The sequence below is a fragment of the Gnatocerus cornutus genome, chromosome 4, assembly GCF_029298725.1.
Source record: "Gnatocerus cornutus isolate USDA-ARS CGAHR chromosome 4, icGnaCorn1.1, whole genome shotgun sequence".
NCBI classification, from domain to species: domain Eukaryota; kingdom Metazoa; phylum Arthropoda; class Insecta; order Coleoptera; family Tenebrionidae; genus Gnatocerus; species Gnatocerus cornutus.
In genome coordinates this window covers 17,858,172-17,878,118 of record NC_142236.1, presented here as the reverse complement: position 1 = coordinate 17,878,118, position 19,947 = coordinate 17,858,172, and the positions used below count along the sequence as shown (strand labels likewise).

Sequence of the window (19,947 nt, the reverse complement as noted above, 5' to 3'; positions counted from 1 at the left end):
ATTTTGGCTCCCCAGTTTGCGTCAGCCTTCAGAAATATTATCGCCCAGAGCAACATGGATTTTTTAATGGTAGATCGGTTGAAACCAACTTGTTTGATTTTGTGTCTTCTGTTTTTTCTTCCCTGGTTCAGGGAGCTGATGTTCACTCTGTCTATTCCGGTTTTTTAAAGGCATTTGACAGAGTGGACTATGGAATTTTAATTTCGAAGTTAAAGCAGTATGAAGTTGGTAATTCTGTCACTGATTGGTTTCACAGTTATTTAAGTGATCGTGAGACTCAAGTAGTTGTTAGAGGTTCGGTCTCTCGGACAATAATTGTCTGGTGCACCTGCGTTTCTAGATGTTTGTTTTCTTGGTTTCTCTTATAAAACTTATATTTTAATATTATGACTATTTTTTATTTTTCGGATTTTAATAGTATATTATAACCCGCACGACGAGTTTAAGAGCACGACGCGTCAAAGGTTGTTTGTAAACCGTTTTCGTAGAAACGGTTAGCAATTGTTTGTTTACGTTGTTAAGCACATTTTTTCACGTTTGTAAAAATCCGTTCAGAAAATAAGTGAAGAGATTAAAAAACTAGCAGAACATGCAGAACTGCGATTAATACTGAATCTACCCGCCGCTGAGAAATATACTGGTCATGCTTTCCGACGAACTTCATACGATTATGGCAAACAGTGGTATGAGCATCGATGAGTTGAAACGTCAGGTGGGATGGAAATCTTTGAGTGTGGCTAGTGGCTATATTGAAGAATCAACTTTAAACAAAATAGTTGTTTCCAAACGCATTGCTGGTGTTCTGAACACATCGGTTGCTAAATCAACTTCATCAAGAGCTATGGACGTCCAACAGATGAATGAAAATGCAAAAGCTTCAACTAGTTATGAATTAGAAGCCACAAACAAAAGTAACCAGCTTAAAGCGGCGGGCTTTAATTCAAACAATAGTAATTGCAATTTTCATGTTCATTTATATTATAAATAAAAATTGGTCCTGACATTTCACTATTTTTTGTTTCCTAGACAACTTTAAAGCTTTAGTGTTTTAAAGACTCTTTTTTGCTTGCTTTTGCGTGTTTTAATTTAGGATTATGATGCAAGAATGATAAAAAATATTTTTTTTCTACAGGGTGTTAGGTAACGTTACGGCCATAGAAAAAGGGGTGATGGAGGCAGCCGTGAAAAGTAATGTTTCGAAGTTTTTTTCGGGTTTTCTTGAACCGTTTCAGAGCTGGAAGGCTTTGAATGTGACCAATCAGGGAACAATTTGCATAAGGTTACAAAACTTGAATCAGAGTTACTGAAGGAAATTTTTCTTTAATGTCAAACTGACAGTTTTAATTTTTTATCAGTGGAGTACTTGTTCCATTTTTGTGGACTTTACAAATCAAGTTCGTCAAAACGAACTTATTGGGTTCAATAAAGGAAACATTGTTGCGTCGTTTACAATTATGTGTTCAACAAGATGGTGGCCATTTTGAATATCTATTGTGGTGTTCCTTTTTTGTCTGTTTTTTGAATAAAATTGCGTTATTGATTCTCCCTTTTATTGACGCCACTAATTTAAAACTTCAAATGTGACGGGAAAGTGACAAATTATTCGTTTGGCCCGAAAGCTACTTGGATTTCTGTAAAATTGAAAAACTATTTGAAGCCATTCTATTGGTCAACTTTAAAGCCTAGTAGCTTTTTAACTAAAACGAGAAAAATAAAATTAATTGCGGATTCCGAGACAGTTTGCATTCTTTAATTACCCATTAGTCTATGGCCGTAACGTTACCTAACACCCTGTATAGTAGCTTTTAAAGTGTGCTTTATTTCTCAAAAAATGCAAGGCTAACTTGCGTTTTAACATCAAGAGAAGATAAAGTGCTACTTTAACATGAAGGGTAGATAAAGTGTTTTAAATTTTATTTATTTTTTCTAACAGTAATATGTTATACTGTTTCTATGGTGCATAAGAACTCACCCTTTATATAGCTCTTAAAATACGCTTTTTTTATAAAGTACGTCGTCAATGGCAACGTATCTTATAGAGTTATAAAATACGATTCAAAAATTCACTTTATTCATTTTGCTTACATTTTTCATAAAAGTTAAAAGTACAGTAATTGAAATTTTGACCGACGTTGTTAGAACTAGCACATTTCTCCCGTAACATCGTTAATGTGTTTTCAGCTTCTTCTGCAAATATTTCATTCACAGTTGCTCTTGTAATAGCCGTTTCATTGTTAAACTATCTTCCAGCATATTCTTCTACTTCGACTACTTCATTCCCAATGGCGCTCGTAGTATCAGATGTTCCATTCCCAAAAACTTGTCTAGCTATCTTTAATCTTTCTCCCAGCGACTCTTCAATATAAGATTCTGCTACTTTTGCAGATTCCCAAATGTCTCTTCAAGGACATAATATTTCCCCCTACATAAATGTAAATTTTATTATATATTCTGAATAATAAACCAGCATTAACAAAAGGAGTCGCCGAAGTGCGGCGAAAACAATGCCCAGTGTAACTCGGTGGATTTTCTAGTTTAAGACATGTTGCGATTTTCTTAGGAATTCCCCAAAGGTGTTGATTCCCACACATTGGCAGCTGCACTTTCCCTTATTGTAATGTAAGAAAAATCTTGTAGGTGATTTTCTTGGGCGCAAAACAATATAACGTTGTAATAACCCAAAAGGCCCGCCAAAAAGACATTAACATCCACACAACACATATTTAAAAATGGCGCTAAAAGACCGCGAAATTTAAAATCCAAAGTTTGGCTGTGATCGTCAAAAATGGTTAGGACCTACGTTGTGTTTGAGAAAAACAAAATTACTAAAGGAAATTTAGAAAACGGACTTCGGTTCTTTAGTGTAACGGGCAAAAGCGACACAAACGGAAGAGTGAAATAAAACAACAAATGGGTTGGAGATGTAGATTTAGAATATTTTTTAGAACATGGATTTAGAATATGGAAAATGAAAAACTAGTTATGCAACGGACCGTTAGACCTGTAGTGAGTGTGTTTAGTCAAAACGTACGAAACTCGCCTACAGTCATAGAAAACAAAAGCAAAATTTACATGAACACCACCACTCATTACAAGACTGGCTGGACTAAAACTTAGCCTTCACAGTCAACTACTAAGCTACCCATAATCCTCGATCTTTTCAAAAACGATTACAAAGGTTACAATGATTTGAACAAGAAAATTACAATTTTGAAAGCGTAGTAACGTGTCTGTACAATTTGTTTTGGATTTGCGAGAAATTTGAATTGAATTGCAAGTTGACTGTCGCATTGTGGTTTGCCTGCCTCTTCTTCTCAGTTTTCGTCCAAATCATGGCACATTATAGATTACATCTTTGGAATTTTTCGGATAATAAAATACACCCGGGACTGGGTTTACGGGCGACGGCGTTTCCGGGCGAACCCGGCCGACTAGCACCCGCAACACTCCACTGTGGGAGTACCTCAAAGGCCTCCAGTCAGAATACGGATGAATGACACTCATTTCCTCCACATACTCACTCTCGCGGGAAACAAAAGACGGTTTTAGCAATCACACTCTAACATCGACCGTGGATCATTACGATAAATTACCTAAACCAAAATCCCGCGTGGTATCGACTAAAACAGACAAGACATACATGACGACTTGGGCCTTCTTCTTCTTTCTTCATTTCTTGAACGACAAAAAAAGAACAAGAATTTTTGAATCGCGACATCGTACGACACATTACGACTTGTCAGAAAATATAGAAAATATAACAACTAAACTCTGTTAAGTTTTAAATGTCTTTATTTACAAGGAATATAATTATTACAGTAAATTGCCTTTGGGGTCAGGACCGCTAGCCGGTGCTCTGTCTCCGCAGGAGTCTTTCTCGCTTGTTCTTTTGGGATTGGGACCGCTGCCGGTGCACCGCTCTCAAAGAAAAGTCTTATTGAAAGATCAAGAAACAAGTGCTCGTTGTTGGTGGCGGTGCATCTTATAGAGGGTTGCGGGTGACCGTTACAATACAGCGCTGAGCTGGACCAATGAATCGTGAGGGTGGTGGAGTGGGGTCTTTGGCCGTTATGTCCGAGAAGGCGACGGTGGTGCCTAGGCAGAGGGTGGGGCGGAGCGCATTGACACTATTTTCGTTACAAAAATAAAAAAATTACAACAACGTTTTAGGACGCGCTCAAAATGGCGCCCCCAAACCAAAGCGACGCGCCAGAATTGGCGCGCTTTTTCCCCACGCCCATTCTGAAACATGCAAATTTGGAAAAGTCCTCGAAAACCGACATGCGCCCCCCCAACATTAAGTATTTAATTACATAATTACAAATACAAGAGAAAGTAACAAGTTTCCTGGGAGTACCACCCACGCTTCAACCCCATTTCCCTTAACATTTGAACACGAAAACCTCCCAGAAACCTGCTAACAACCAAAGCTTTCCCGACCGAAAAACAAATAAACATTTCACATACCTTTTCAGCGTTAGCTTACCGGCAACCTTTTACCCACTTAACTTACACTAACGTTTACAATTTAATAAAAAAAACACTAAATGTTAACGCATGCAAAACAAAACTAAAAGAAACAAAACAATGCACAAAAAAAACAAAAGCAGTAGCGCGAAGTCACTACAAAAGAATTGTTTTTCAATAATGGCGCCACCACTACAACAAAGACGACCTGCTCTGTTTGGAGTACAAGGCGGAAGTGATCTCCACTGGTCAACATCCCTTTCCGTATCTTCCGCTAGGCGGGCGGGTGGCGATGTCACTTCCGCCCCGCGGCGGCGGTACTTTTAAATTCAAATCGTGCCATTACAACGTCTATATAATTCGATGGGATTAACCCCAAAACCTTCACAACAATGGTGAATCGTCGTTCCTTATGGGTTTTAGAATCCGAAATAATGACATTTATTGTGTCACCACAATCATGTACGTCACTGAATTCCATAGCGGCCAATTCGGCTTTTCTACAGGCTCCAGCAACTCCGAAGATCAGTGCAACCTGAAAAATTTCATAAAATTTATGTCTAAGTATAATTTATTCCTTACTTTGACAAATAAATATTCCCCTTCATCCGCTTGTTGTAAAAATGTTCTAATTTCCTCTTGTGTCAAGACCTTGGACTTTCTACTGCAATAACCAACATTTAAATTTTTTAATAACGGAATAACAGCACCAAACTTGTCAATTTGTATGTTGTCTTTGGCTTTTAGTGTAGCCTTGAGCATAGAATACTCTGGCCACAATGAGGTGACAACTTTTGTGGCTAAAAAGTAAATGTGTTAGTTTTTAAAAAATGTTCCATTTCTATTTACGCACTTACCCTCATATCCAGGAATGTCAAAATGACATATTCCGTTACTTCCGTGATGCCATTCTTATTTTTCCAGTCATGAAATGAATGATACACTTTCTAGTAGGCGGGTTTTGATTTTGCAGGTAACAAATTGCCCCGTAATTCCTTACCTTTTTCCTTAATTTTTTGAGGAACACTCTCGCACATTTTAACCGATGCAAATTGTTTTTTATTATACCTGTATCATAATCCTAAATTAAAACACGCAAAAGCGTGCAAAAAGGGGTCTTTATGACACTAAAGCTTTAAAGTCGTCTAGTTAACAAGAAATCGTGAAATGTCAGGACCAATTTTTATTTATAATATAAACATGAAAATTACAATTACTATTGTTTGAAATTTCCAAGCCCGCCGCTTTAAGCTGGTTACTGTTGTTTGTTGTTTCTAAATCATAACTAGAAGAAGTTTTTTCATTTTCATTCTTCTGTTGGACGTCCATAGCTTTTGAAGAAGTTGATTTAGCAACCGATGTGATCAGAACAGCAGCAATGCGTTTGGAAACAACTATTTTGTTTAAAGTGGATTCTTCAATGCAGCCACTAGCCACACTCGAAGATTTCCATCTCACCTGACGTTTCAACTTATCGATGCCACCACTGTTTGCCATAATCGTATGAAGTTAGTCGGAAAACATGACCAGTATATTTCTTGTTCTGCATGTTTTGCTAGCCTTTTAATATCTTCACTCATTTTCTGAACGGATTTTTACAAACGTGAAAAAATGTGCTTAACAACGTAAACAAACAATTGCTTGCTAACCGTCTCTACGAAAACGATTCACAAACAACCTTTGATAATTTTATTGGATGAATTCACAATTTTTCAATGCTCCTTAAGGATTGTAAATGGATAGGTATAATAAAAAATAGCGTATAACACTCGTTTATAAGCGCCTTTAAAACACTTACGCCGTTTAACGCACTCCGGCTGACGCGTCGTGCTCTTAAACTCGTCGTGCGTGTTTTAAAGGCTTGCTTATAAACTTGTATTATAATATACTATTTTTCACAATTTGTTTACTGTTAGTATAGGAAACCTACCACCGCACCCTTTACCCACCACACTTTGACACATGTTGCTACAACTAAGAATTTTTTAATCAAAGAAGATTTTTCATAAAACAAGCATTAGTGTTAGAAAAAATCTCGTTCTATAAAATCCTCGCTCGCTCCGCTCATTCGGATTTTAACTACGAACTCGATTTTTAAACTCTCTTTAAAAGACTAGTTGTCTTAATAGCTATAATTTTTACATTAATTTAAAGTAATGGTAACATTAATGGTGCAATTCTCGTTTCCTCAGACGTTTAATATTTTTGAAATAAAACTTGCATTCATGATTTCGTCGTGGGTTATCTCTACAGATGACGAAGTCGTGTCTGAATTTGTCACTTTTTACACGTTTTCTGTCTGTAGTTGACGAAGAATTTGTGAGGAACGTTTTTAGGACGCAAGCTTGAATATTTTCGTACGATTTCCAAAAAACTAACTCCACATTCTTTATCGGTTACACAAAACGACCGATCTTTCTTGGTTTTAGTGTCAATAAGTGAAACAATAATTACTGACTGTCGATCCTCAATGTTGGAAACTTGTAACTTGTACAATTCATCTGATCTGCAAGCCCCGTGCAAAGCCATTACAGCAACAACCTGTAAGTTAAAACCCAATTTTACATTTTATCCTATCCAATAAATCTACTACCTTTGCTAATAAATAGTCATCATCTGACGCATCTACCAAGAATTTAATATTCTCATTTGGCTCAAAGATCTTGGATTTCTTGGGCTTTTAGCCTTCACTTTGCTTCTTTAGTAGTGAAATTAGTTTGCAATATCTGAAAGTTATTATGACATTATGTTGACACTATTTTAAAAACATCTTACCTTGAAATGTTGCAGTTTTCATTTACCAACAATGTGCTTTTTAGCATTGAGTAACTAGGTGGCCCTCGGAATTCTGAAGATGTCGCTTTTTTCGTGAACTTCGCTTTTCCGTGGCGTTGAATTTTAATTTGAGATTGTTTATTTGTTATAATATGAAACAAAGATGGCCTCGGAAAAATTAGGTTCCCAAAAAAACTGATACAGAATTCTGAGAGCCACCTAGTTAATTGCATTTTGTCATTTAACATTTAGCAAAGAAAGTGTGAAGAGAACTTCATATTTTGTGGTTTTCGTTTTTTAAAATTCTGATACAAATAATTACGCATGGCAAAATTTGGATTTTTCTGAAAATTTTTAGAATCAAAAAAAGAATAAGAGGTTTTAAAAACCAACGGGCTTCGCTATTAAAAATTTAACAGTACCACGCAGAAAATTCATAAATCAGACAGGCTGCGCATTTCGTGGTTTCTGAACCCATTGCAAATGCTATTACAATAAAAGAAGAAAAAATATATGACACACGGCATAGTCTCTCATTTGGGTAACACGTCATACCAAGAAAAAAGATACAACAAAATCTCGCGAATTTATATAAATTGGTGAGTTTCTAAGAATACAGGCGATTTCTAAGTTGGTGTCCTTTAAGCCATAAAATGAGGCTGTTGTAAATCAGTAATAATCAGCTCCTAATTACCCAACTTACGATTTTCTTGTGTGAATGTGATGCGGTACGACTCTCGGCTAAGTGTTGTCGATCTTCGTTTACAACATCTGATAACAGGGGTTGGAAAAGGAAAACAACAAACCATCGATAATAGAGCACCATTAACAAAACTGGTTCAAAAAAGATTTTGAAGAATAACAGAGTTCGCTCTCTTACTAAATTTCTATTTAATCGAAGAAATAAAAAAATTATAAATAAATAGAATGTTGACGTAGCGATGATGTTAACGGGGATGATTGAAGTTACAAAATTTGTCTAATCTTTTACGGTCGGTTTTGCGTTTGAGAAGCTCTGGCACCTGTCATGGGTCCCAACCATTTTATGACTTAACAGAAATCGCCTGTAAATTCGGTAATTCCCAAATAAACATTGCATTTGAATATCTTCGATAATAAGAATTATTATACACATTCAGGATGTTTGCTGTCATATTTAAAACGGACATACAGAAAAATGGTCGAGTCAAAAAACTTTAGAACATTTTGAGGTTTCAACAATATTATAAATGGGCTACAATAATTTATATTTTGGGACCTATTGTTTGGAAACGACCTGTTTTTTTATGTTTATTCATTCATAAATTGGTATTGACCAGTGGCTGAGTTCACCTGATTTTGTCGCTGATTTTCTTGTGATTTTGTCTACCTTCCCCTGATTTCCGTGTGATTTCGTCTAACTTCCCTTGATTTTTTTTTGATGCGGTGTCTAACTCCTGATTTTCAAGTACATATTACTATCTGATTTCCTGTTGATATCTTAATAATTTTCCCTTATTGTCTATCTAGTGATTTCTTATTGATGACATAACTTGTCAGAAACTTGTCAAAAATGGCACACACTTAACTTTCTTTTATTTTCTCGCTAATTTCCCCTGATTTCTTTTTGATTTCGCCTAACTTCCCCTGATTTCCTTGTGATTTCGTCTGACATTTCCTATTTTTTTATTGAATGAACCTGATGTTCTAATAATTTTCCATCGATTTCGTCTAACTTTGTTTATTTTTTTGTATTGCGTCAAAGTTTCCCTGATTTCGTAACGAATTCCTCTGATAGTGATTTCCTAAGACTAACACACTGATTTTCCAGGAAGATTAATCCTAGAAGTTAATATTTTTCAAAAATGGCATACGACAAACTTCCCTTGATTTCCTTGTGTTTTCGATTAACATTCTCGGATTTTCTTGTAATTTCGTCCAAATTCCCCTGATTTTCGTGGGATTTCGTCTAATTTACCCTGATTTCCTAGTAATTTTTTCTGATTTTCTAATGATTGGCCCCCGATGTTCTAATATTTTTTCCTGATTTTTAGTGATTTCCTCGAACTGCCCCTGGTTTTCTAGTGACTCTCGATAAGCAGACCGGCTGTTTGCAAAAAAGGTTTATTTGCGCTTTTTCTTGAACTGTTTGAACAATCACACAATAGATTCTCAGTTTATGAAGAAAAAATGCTGTTGATAATTTTTCATGGAATTCCCCAGTTACCTTTCAAAACATTCTTTTTTTACCGAAATAGGGACCTAAAGAACTCATTTAGCACACTCAAAGCAAATAATTGTATCCGAAACATGCGTGAAAAATCGTATTTTTTTGTAAATTGAGAGTACGGATCCGTAATTAATTAATGTCAGATTATGTTTTCTTCACAGCTCGGACTGATTTTAATAATAGTACGAGAGCTGGCAACGTGAAAAAAACAAGAATTTCAGGTAGGCCAGTTTTTAGATATGCTTTCTCTCTCACTCTCCCAGGCATGATCCGGGCTACCTGGCTGGCGGTAGTGGTTGCGCTCATCAGTGCGCATCGTACCTGTACAGGTAAAATATCAATTTTTCAAATAATTTCAAGAAGTTTTCTTTTTTTTTTATTATTTTTATTGAACTGTCAGCAACATAAATCTATTATTGCCAGGCACTTTTATTGTTGTTTAAGCTATACCAGACGCCAATTTTGAATTAAAAAAAAATTTTTTTCAAAATATTTTAGTATGGCTGAAATTTTAATATGATCTTATTTAAGCCACTAAAAACCCAAAATTAATTTGCCAAGCAATAATTCGATTGTAAACCTACGGCCAGATCGACCTAAACGTGATAAGTGAGGTGGTGTTATTTTGCATGGTCTATAAATAGTTGTCAAATAAATTACAGTGAAAAGATTGAAAACTATTGAATTAATGTGTGGATTAATACGGTATCAAAGTAATAATTTATTGTTGTACAAAATGAGTATGAAAAGAAACCAAAAATTTTATGGTTACATGAAAATTAAGGCTTGATTTTTTAATCAATAATTGTATCACAAAAAACGGAGGCATCTTCATAATCATCATCATCATCTTCATCACTGCTGTCATTTTCATTGTCATCATCATCTTTTGAATTGTTATCGTCTTGTAATACATTATTATCTGTAATAGAATGAAAAATTTTATAATTTTTCGGCAAAGAAATTTATAAATATTTTATTTTTAATTTTTACCTTTAATAATAATGTCAGCAACTAATGATGGTAATTGCTCCCCAACAAACCAGGCAAAATCGTATTTGCCGTCATTTATGGTCCAGCCGGAAGCTTGAGGTGATAGAGATGTTGGATGTTTCAAGTATGCATTTCTCCAAAACTTTGTTACATAACGAACTCGCAGAAAATGCTGATATAATTCAGCTTTACATGGTGGTAGGCTTGATGGGTCAAAATTACGAAATTTTTTTTCGAAATTATCGTCTGATTTTTTGGCGCGGTAAGTGTTTGTAAACAATTGAAACCGAGTTTCATTGACGTTCCAAGAATCACGAGCTCCGTAAATATGACAAATTAACTTTTCCAAGATCTTCAATGTCTCTTCCAACAATTCTTCACAATTCTTCACAATTCCCCAAAATTTCGTATATTCGATTGACGCTTATAAATCGTTCGTGATTCCCGACACCCAAATTTATCCAGAGTTTTAGTGATGCATTCAAATGTTCCATGTTACCAAGAAGTATTATTAAAATATCTGTGTCTGAGCAACGTATCATGACTTCGGCATCAACATTTATTTGGCAAATGTGATATATTATTCTGGAATCCGCCTCTTCATGTTCTTCGCAAGACAATGAATCTTCCACAGTCTTAATTACTTTATTATTTTGAACCCGGTAGGAATAGCACTTGTTGAAATTCAAATAAATTATTTTATTTCCAATTATCGGAGCCATTTCATCACCAGCCCAATGGTCAATAAAAAAATTAACAAGGGCTTCTTTAAAATTTATATTTTTCAGTTCGGCCACAAAATTATGCGGACGAATTTGATTGGGTCCGATTGTAACTTGGCTCATCAATTCATCCCGACGTGTGCGTTCAAAATCTTTGATTGATGGTGTAAAATATTGATCGAAGACAATATCGACACGATTAGATTTAAATCGTAGTATCATACTCAAAAATTTTTTTGATAAACCGTCGAAGGTTACAGGTACTTCTTTCATTAGGTGTAGCATGAAGAAACCATCCAAAATAGCTATATTAAAACACGAAGGTGGCTTATCGACATTATTACCGATTTTCTTCTCAATTAATTTAACTAATTGAGATTTGTCAGTTTTACAAATACTGCCATCTGCGTGGCACATTGATGTTGGCACTGGTGTCAGTGGAAATGTTAAAACTTTCTCAATATCCACTTTATGAGTTAAGGATATCCCCAACATTCTTCCAAATAAATCCCTTTGCATTCTCAGCTCCACAACTTTATTTCCGAGTGTTAATTTTTTTTTCTTTGGAGCCTCAGCGAAGTTGAGTACTTGATTTTTTTTTATTGGTTTGTCAAATCTAGATCCATCGACAGCACATTCATTAATGAACTGCTTTCTTAACTCATCACCACTTTCTTCGATGTTCAGGAGAAACTCAGCTATATGTTCAGAGACTGGCTTTCCACTAGCTATATTGTAAAGATTATCTTTGTTCAAATCTGAATCGAACGGATTACAGTTTTTTTCCAAAATATCAATAAAATGAACAAGTTGTTTTTCAAAAATTTTAATCCGATTAGGTTGTAAGTCTGCGGTAATGTCTTGCAAATATCTTAATCCACAAACATCGAGAACATGTGAGATCAAAGCAGCCCTAATACTATGACTTTTTGCCCAGCGTTGACGTGCAGCTATTGAATTTGTAAAATGTGCAATACCGCTGAGACGTTTAGCTGCATCGACGTTGATTGTCTGCTCCAGCGTAAGATCTATCGGTATTCTTGAAAAAGATTTATCTGTTCTTTTAATACCAAAACATCCAGATTTGAAGTCCTCTTCTAGTCCTGGGTGTGTGTCGTCAACATTCTGCAAATTGTCATAATATTTTACACACCATCTAGCGTAGTTTGGCTGATTAACTATAAAAAATAAATTAGTGATTTTTGGAATTATATGCTTGAACATTTCAAAATCACCCATGCGAATGCTCCTTGATAAAGTGATGTAATAATTAACTAGTTGGGTGTAGGTCATGTAGAACTGAGCAGTTTTTCCATGATCACCTTGTCTAGTTTTGTCTACGAATTTTTGATACGAAGAGAGCAGTCTGGATAACACCTGATTAGGTAATAGTTCAGCAGTCGTAGTTGAATCGGAAATGGAAATTTCATTATCTTGATATTGTAAAAGATCATCAAAGATTTGTTCTTTTAAGAAACTGTGTTCCACTTGTTTGGTTTTTAAGTATTGGTCAAAATGTAAAATTTGCAAACCTACAGCCATCAACGGATGCAGACGTTTACACCGGTTAAAATGTTTTCCTTCAATGATGCCGTTTACCGAGCCTGATGCTATAATCTTACTTTCAACCATCATATGTGATAATCCACACTCATTGATAAATACTCCAATCGCTTTAAAAAATGCCATCATCAGATGAAATGAGCCTAGATGTATGAAGAGATTATCAAATTTAGGACTTTCTGTCGCCTGAATTTTGAGAGCTATTTTAGCAATGGCCAAATCATATGTTACTTGGACGTATTTTTGGTCACATTCCACGCCAACTTTTTGAGCCTGTGTCATTGTCAACTTCACTACTGATGTCTCCGTTGGTGAAAAATTGATCGGAGTGAGGTAGGATACTTTTTGTTTTGGAGTATTATCCTTTATTATTCTAGAATTAAATCCCGTCCACATTGGAGTATTTGGTACATGGAAAAAGAGTGAAACCATATGTAATAAATCTATAGTTTGTACTAATGATAAAGTACTCGGAATATATTGCTGTATGTTTTCAACAGGTGTTAATCGATCTAACATTTCCAAACGGGCAAATATCGGAACAAGTTCAGGAACAATGGCTTCAAAGGTTCGTCTTCTTTTCACTGGTGGTGGTAACATGTCAGACTGGTCACTTCTAGAATCGATATCAATTTCATCAAGAGCATCATTATCAATATTTTGGTAGATTATACCAACGGTATCATGCAAAGTTTCTTTGCCATTAAGTGTATCTACGTATCTGTCAAAGTTGTCGAAGGCGACACCAGTGCATAACGATGATTTCTGAGTAATATCAGGTGGACAAATTTCAGTGCGATGTACAGATGAATAAGTAGCTTCAGTTTCGAGCTCCTCCAGTGTGGTGTAGTTACAGCAATGTCCAAGACGATTAAGAATGTTTATGATTTTTCTACTACTTGTAAGACTTTTAACCGTCATGCCTAGAGTTATATGTTTTGATGGTTTAATAGTACCATTGGTCACACAAAAAATAGTATCAGAGGCGATTGAGTTGGTTAATCGATTACAGTTTATACCATTTCGGCGACGAATATCCTTGCTTCCAATCAATGTTTTAAAAAATCGATCGAGTTTTTCAGGAATAGTACATTCACCATTGATTAAATCAAGTGGCTTGATTTTTGTAGGTAATTCTAATTTATCCATTTGTAAAATTGTGTTCCGTAGCATTAATGCAACTTTATCAATAAGCTCATTTTCCTCGAGTCTCGTCAAATCATTATCTTCTAATAAACTACAATCTTTATGCATGATAACTTTTTTTTTATTTTTTGAAATAATTTTAATTGATTTTTTAAATTGTTTCAATATTTTCTCCTCAAGATAATGATTTGTCATAAAATTTAAATCTGACTGAGACTGAAGCTTTAATTCATCATTGTATGTATCACAAAGAGAAGATAAGAGCAAACAATTTTTCTTGTTGATAACTTCTTCCTCTATTAATGATACAATTTTTTTGAAAATGTTCTGATGGATACTTCGATTGTCATGCCAGGAAGTTTGTGGATTATCAGCAATAACTTTATTATAATCATTTAAATATCCCAATTCACACGAATGATGATAAAAAACAATTTCACTTTTTGCCTGTAAATTTTCTATTTTGTTTAACAACTCTTGATTATTTAATTTTGTCATCCACTCTGCTATTTTTTTATAAATTTTGGCATCATTCGAGGAGTGTAAAGCCTGTTGTTTACCTTTTGCTTGCTTGCGATCTTTTCCACAAAAAAAACAAGCTCGTGTGATATTTGAATTTGTTTCTTTATTTACCACGCTATCAGGCTCAATAACTACATTGGAATTGTCAATTTCTTGGATATTAACTTCTGTTTGTGAATTTGTAGACGTATTATCTGGAAAAGTTTCATTAACATCTACTGCTGTAGTTAATATCGGAGTTGAGCTAGATGGGCTGGGAAGATCTACTACTGTAGTTAATGTCGGAGTTGAACTAGATGAGCTGGGAAGATCTACTGTTGATGAGAAATTAATTTCAGATAAATTTCGATATTTCGCCATGAGAGCTGTAAAACTGTTGTAACAATTTCTATGATATCCATCAGTGTCATTAACTTGCTCTGGTAACTGTACACTATTATATTTCAGTTTAAAATTTACACGTATTTGTAAAACTTCTTTACACTTTTTTAATTTTTCTTCCACAAAACTTATTATTTTTCCATCTCTGTCTTTACAAAAAACACACTTTAATTTTTCATTAACCATTGTAACACAATTTTGTTAAAAACATTAAAAATACCGGCAACGTAAACACCAATGTGACTAAACTGACGCCATCTTGACTACAAACAGCTGCTGTCGTCTATCTCGCTTGCGCAACTAACGCGTGATTGTCTGCACTCTTCCAACATGCCCAATCACTTATCACGTTTAGATCGATCTGGCCGTAGATTAACAATCGAATTATTGCTTGGCAAATTAATTTTGGGTTTTTAGTGACTTAAATAAGATCATATTAAAATTTCAGCCATACTAAAATATTTTGAAAAAAATTTTTTTTTAATTCAAAATTGGCGTCTGGTATAGCTTAAACAACAATAAAAGTGCCTGGCAATAATAGATTTATGTTGCTGACAGTTCAATAAAAATAATAAAAAAAAAAGAAAACTTCTTGAAATTATTTGAAAAATTGATATTTTACCTGTACAGGTACGATGCGCACTGATGAGCGCAACCACTACCGCCAGCCAGGTAGCCCGGATCATGTCCGGGAGAGTGAGAGAGAAAGCATATCTAAAAACTGGCCTACCTGAAATTCTCTCTCAAAAACGTTGCCAGCTCTTAGACTATAAGTGCCGTTTCTCCCGAGGAAAACAATATTTTATGTATTTAAACATTGTTTAATTATAGACGTACTTTTTGGGGTATTTAAGGTTCTGTTTTTTTTTGTTAGATTAAAATAAAACTATTTTCAGGATGTCCGGTCCCATTCTTCAGAAATTTCGCATTCTTCATTCCTTGTGAATTTATTGTTTTCTTCGAATTCATATTTATTTATCGGTTCATTTATAGTGAACATTATTTTAACAAATCCTTATATACCTCCTCCTTATCTCTGCTTGAACAGTGACTTTAAGTCTTAATTGGAGTACTCACTACACAATAGTACCAAACTACCAAATAGCAGATTTTGTTATTGATGAAAAATACCGGTAAAATGAGCCACCCGACTATCCCTGTCTGATGGTCGTTTTTTTTCTGGTGAGAAAAGGTGTGAAGTGGATGTCGGTACTTATAAATACTCATAAATAACAAAACTCAAGTACTGTGATGGTGTACTCCTTTTGTGTAATAAGTACGTTAATTAAATCATACACATTTGCATTTTTAGTCTCTCTAATATCTATTATTTACTGCTTTAGAACGATTAAATGTCGGCCAAGTCGTAATTGGTACGTACTTACGTTTTGGGGTATTTATGATGAACGGTTCGTTTTTCTTTTTTTGTTAAACTACAATAAAACGACCATCAGGACTTCTTAATCCCTTGTTAATTTATTGTTTTAGTCAAATTCATTTTTGTTTATCGCGACTATCGCTGTGTGATGGTCGTTTTTTTAATTGTGTGAAAGGGAATGGGGTGACGCCGATTTAGAACTAATAATTAAATTATGAAGAATATTTAATTTATATCATCAGAACAGAATAAGTTAGGATTTATTTGTAGATATGTTTTTTTTGTAACTTCTCCCCGTGCCAAAATCACACGCTTGCAATAAAATTTCCATCGGTAACTGTTTCGAGAAATATCCCAATATGCGAAAAATTAATGAAAAATCGTATTGTTTCGAAACGCTAGTAGTAGTAGTTTGGGAATGGATTAAAATTTAGAAAGTCGAAATTGATTACACGTTCGTTTCTTTGATTATGCTTTAAGTAATAAAGTCTTCGTCACCCGGAAGGGGCAGTTTGTTTAGATACCACTTCAGATCCCAAGAAGAGAGGTAAAAAATACTGGTCATAACACTCGGGCAGTATTTGAAGCTCCGTTGTCAAGTTACAGTTACAACAGCAGGTACCAAATAGTGATTTTATGGCTTAATTGCAGTACTCACTATACAAAAGCATTAAACGGGTAAATTAGCAGATTCTTAAATTTTCTTATCTTTTACATCTTTTGTGTAATGAGTTCCCGCAATTAAGCCTTACACACTTGCATTTTTTATCTCTCTAATATCTACTGCCGCCGAACGATTAAAAATCGACCGAGTCGTAATAAAATTCGATACTCGTTGCGTCCATTTTATTTATCTGTTCACTTTTGCATAAGTACCCCTAAAAAGAGCCTGTTAGATACTTGGTATTTATGCAAATTTTTTATACAGAGTATCAACAAATGTTTGTCCATCAAATGATGATCTGTAATTAAACAATGAATACGCGCTTGAAAAGAGGGGTTTCGAAACATGCTTAAAGATTTTCAAGTGTAAGTTACGCATACATACCCAAAACACATCTTGATGGTCAAAAAGATCCTGTATTAAAAATAAGTCGAACTCGATTAAATAAATCAATCTCCGCTAATGTTTTTTTCGTTGCTCGGACCGATTTAAATAAGTGCCGAGACAAAAAAAACCGCTACCGTACATGTTGTGTGTACAAAAAATCAGACCCTTTTGAGATGCTTATGACTGAGTCTCTCGACTTAATGGTCATGGTTTTGTCCCCACGAAACCGACGTACGGCGATGATCCAGAAAACACAGAACTCGTACCCAGAGTTTTAAAAATTTATTTCTCGAAAACCAAACGGCCAAAGAGGACGAAAATTGGCCACTTTGTTAGTTTGGAAACTCGTCGATTTTTCTAGCGGGGCAAAAGAAGCGAAAAAAGTACGGTTCGGAAGGAGATAATTTTGAAAGTACGTACACGCTCGAACTCGAACATCTCAACTTTAGAGTGAGGGTTACCCTACACATTTTAGTATAGAGTTAAGGCGAGTGCCAAGACATTTTTCTTATGGAGAATCCCATGTAAAGTATCGTCTAAATATTTCGCTTATTTTTTCATGTATCAGTTTCGTTCTTATTCTCAACTGCTTGTATTCATATTTTCTTCTAAAACTAAGAATCAAACATTGGAAAAAACATTTAATTTAAAAGTTAAAGGACTTGAAAATTCGATAATTTAGGGGTAGTTTTACGAATAGAAGTTTATGTCCGATTTTTGTGAATTTTTAAACTTAGAATTAGTAAAGAATACTTTCAAAATCACTTTCCCGCTAAATTTAAATCGATATCATTAAAATTGGTCTAGTTATGAGTGAGATAAACTAAAAAATTTTCAATCGAAGCTCTGAGCTTTGCAGATAATTTACGACTATGGTGATTTATAACCGAACCCTCATTTGCGGTTTCTTGACCAGCTTTGGAAGTTGTAAATCAAGGGATTTCTTCTAAAATTTTTACCTGCTTGTTTCGCACAGAGGATAATAAAATGGTTACAATTAGAAGAGCGCTATTAAAAGTGCTAATAAGTACAAGCACATCGAAGTTTCATAATGCTTGATGTATGAAATTATAGAAACAACTATGTAGTATGAAAATTCATTTAATTTATAGTCATGTTTTCAACTAAAGTCTTTCAATGACACACGAATTAATTTCTCGACTATTTCACGGTGTTGGACGTAAAATTTAGAAAATGAAATTTAATAAAATAGTAATTTATTATTATTTTTCTTATTACATATTTTATTATTTATGTTTATTTTTTTCTTATTTCACTAGAATTTAAAAGTTCATCAATGAATAAAAAATGTTGAATGAAACAAAATTGTTTTGAATGGTATGACTCTATGGAGCGACCTGACCGGATGCAATTTACCTGATGTTTGCAATATTGGATTAGAGTTTATCTAAGAAACTGACCGGAGTTTTACTAGGTGATGACAATTTCTTTCATTTTGCCGCCGGCCGGTTCAACTTTTACTGAGAATTCAACTCACCATAGATTCGACCAATAAGACATTTATTTTTTCAAATAAACCAATCAGAGCAAACTTTTTTTGGAAATTTTCACTAGTGAAATTTTCAGCGGAAATACCACGCGAGAGTGACAATTCCACGCGGTGAGCTGTCAGTTGCTTGTCAGTTCGTTTAATTCTCATGACGAATATAACTCGGGAGCTCGAAATTGTGGGAAATTTTTCCTCCAGTACTCGTAGTTTGTTTCTCCGGACAATTGGCACTCGTTCGCTTCGCTCACTCGTGCAATTGATCGTCGAAAAAACTACTCGTCTGTCGGAAAAATTTCCGACAATTTCGAGCCCACTCGTTATATTACTTATGAAAAACCCACTAAATCTTGTTCCTTTGAAAACAATATAAATTTTTTTTGGGAGAATAAAAAGGTTGACTTCTGGTAACTAGAAAAAAATGGAACATACATTGTAAATTCAAATCATAATTGGTATTACCAAATCCAAGGGCAGTTAAGAATAACACGAAAAAAAATGTGTATTCTGGGTGTTTGGTTTGGACAAGAAAGTGATATCAAATATGAATATATTTATGAAGACACAACTTTTTGGAAAAAAAATGGAACCAAAATTGATTAAGTTTTATTTTGATCACATGTTGCTGGAATTAATTGACTCTAGGAAACAAAGATTGTCTATTCCGATCTGCCGTCATTGAGTTTGTATTACCTATGTATTAGTTAATTGTCAAACCAATTATGTAAATACCACTTTTCTTATAAATACTTACTAACATGTACATATTATACACATTATTATACTATGAATTTTATATCTTTTGAGTATACCTTCTTACCAAATACGTATCTATTTGAAAACAAATAAAATTAAACATAAAACAGATAAGTTTAGTTTTTTTTAGAAAATTTCTGTTTGGCATTCTAATATTAAATAATACTTTAATCTATTTATTATTTGACTAGTTAAATTATTTTTTGAACAACGTACTAATGTACTTACAATTTTAAAATAAATTTTTTTGATTCATATTATTTTACCCATGAAGAAGTATTTCTACCAGACAGAGGCAAAATAAGCATTTATCATTTTACAATCACTTTACGATAGCACAGTAAGGGGTGTTGTAAACAGAGGTACCGCTTGACAACCTTCCCGATGTGACAGCTCAGCTCGAATTCTGACCAGCGACGAGTCTTGGCACTCGCCTTAATAACACCATAAACTTGAAGGTTTGACTTTTTTCGACTT

The 19,947-nt window shown here is 34.5% G+C and overlaps 1 protein-coding gene across 1 annotated transcript; it reads right to left on the bottom strand.

Annotated features, from left to right (window-relative positions):
• Positions 1-10,152: 10,152 nt before the first annotated feature.
• LOC148176504 (uncharacterized) lies at positions 10,153-15,226 on the bottom strand. The gene is given in 3 exon segments (XM_088034659.1): positions 10,153-10,373; positions 10,445-10,824; positions 10,826-15,226. Coding segments are annotated over 3 exon segments (4,647 nt in total). The 5' UTR covers positions 14,965-15,226; the 3' UTR covers positions 10,153-10,245.
• Positions 15,227-19,947: the final 4,721 nt, after the last annotated feature.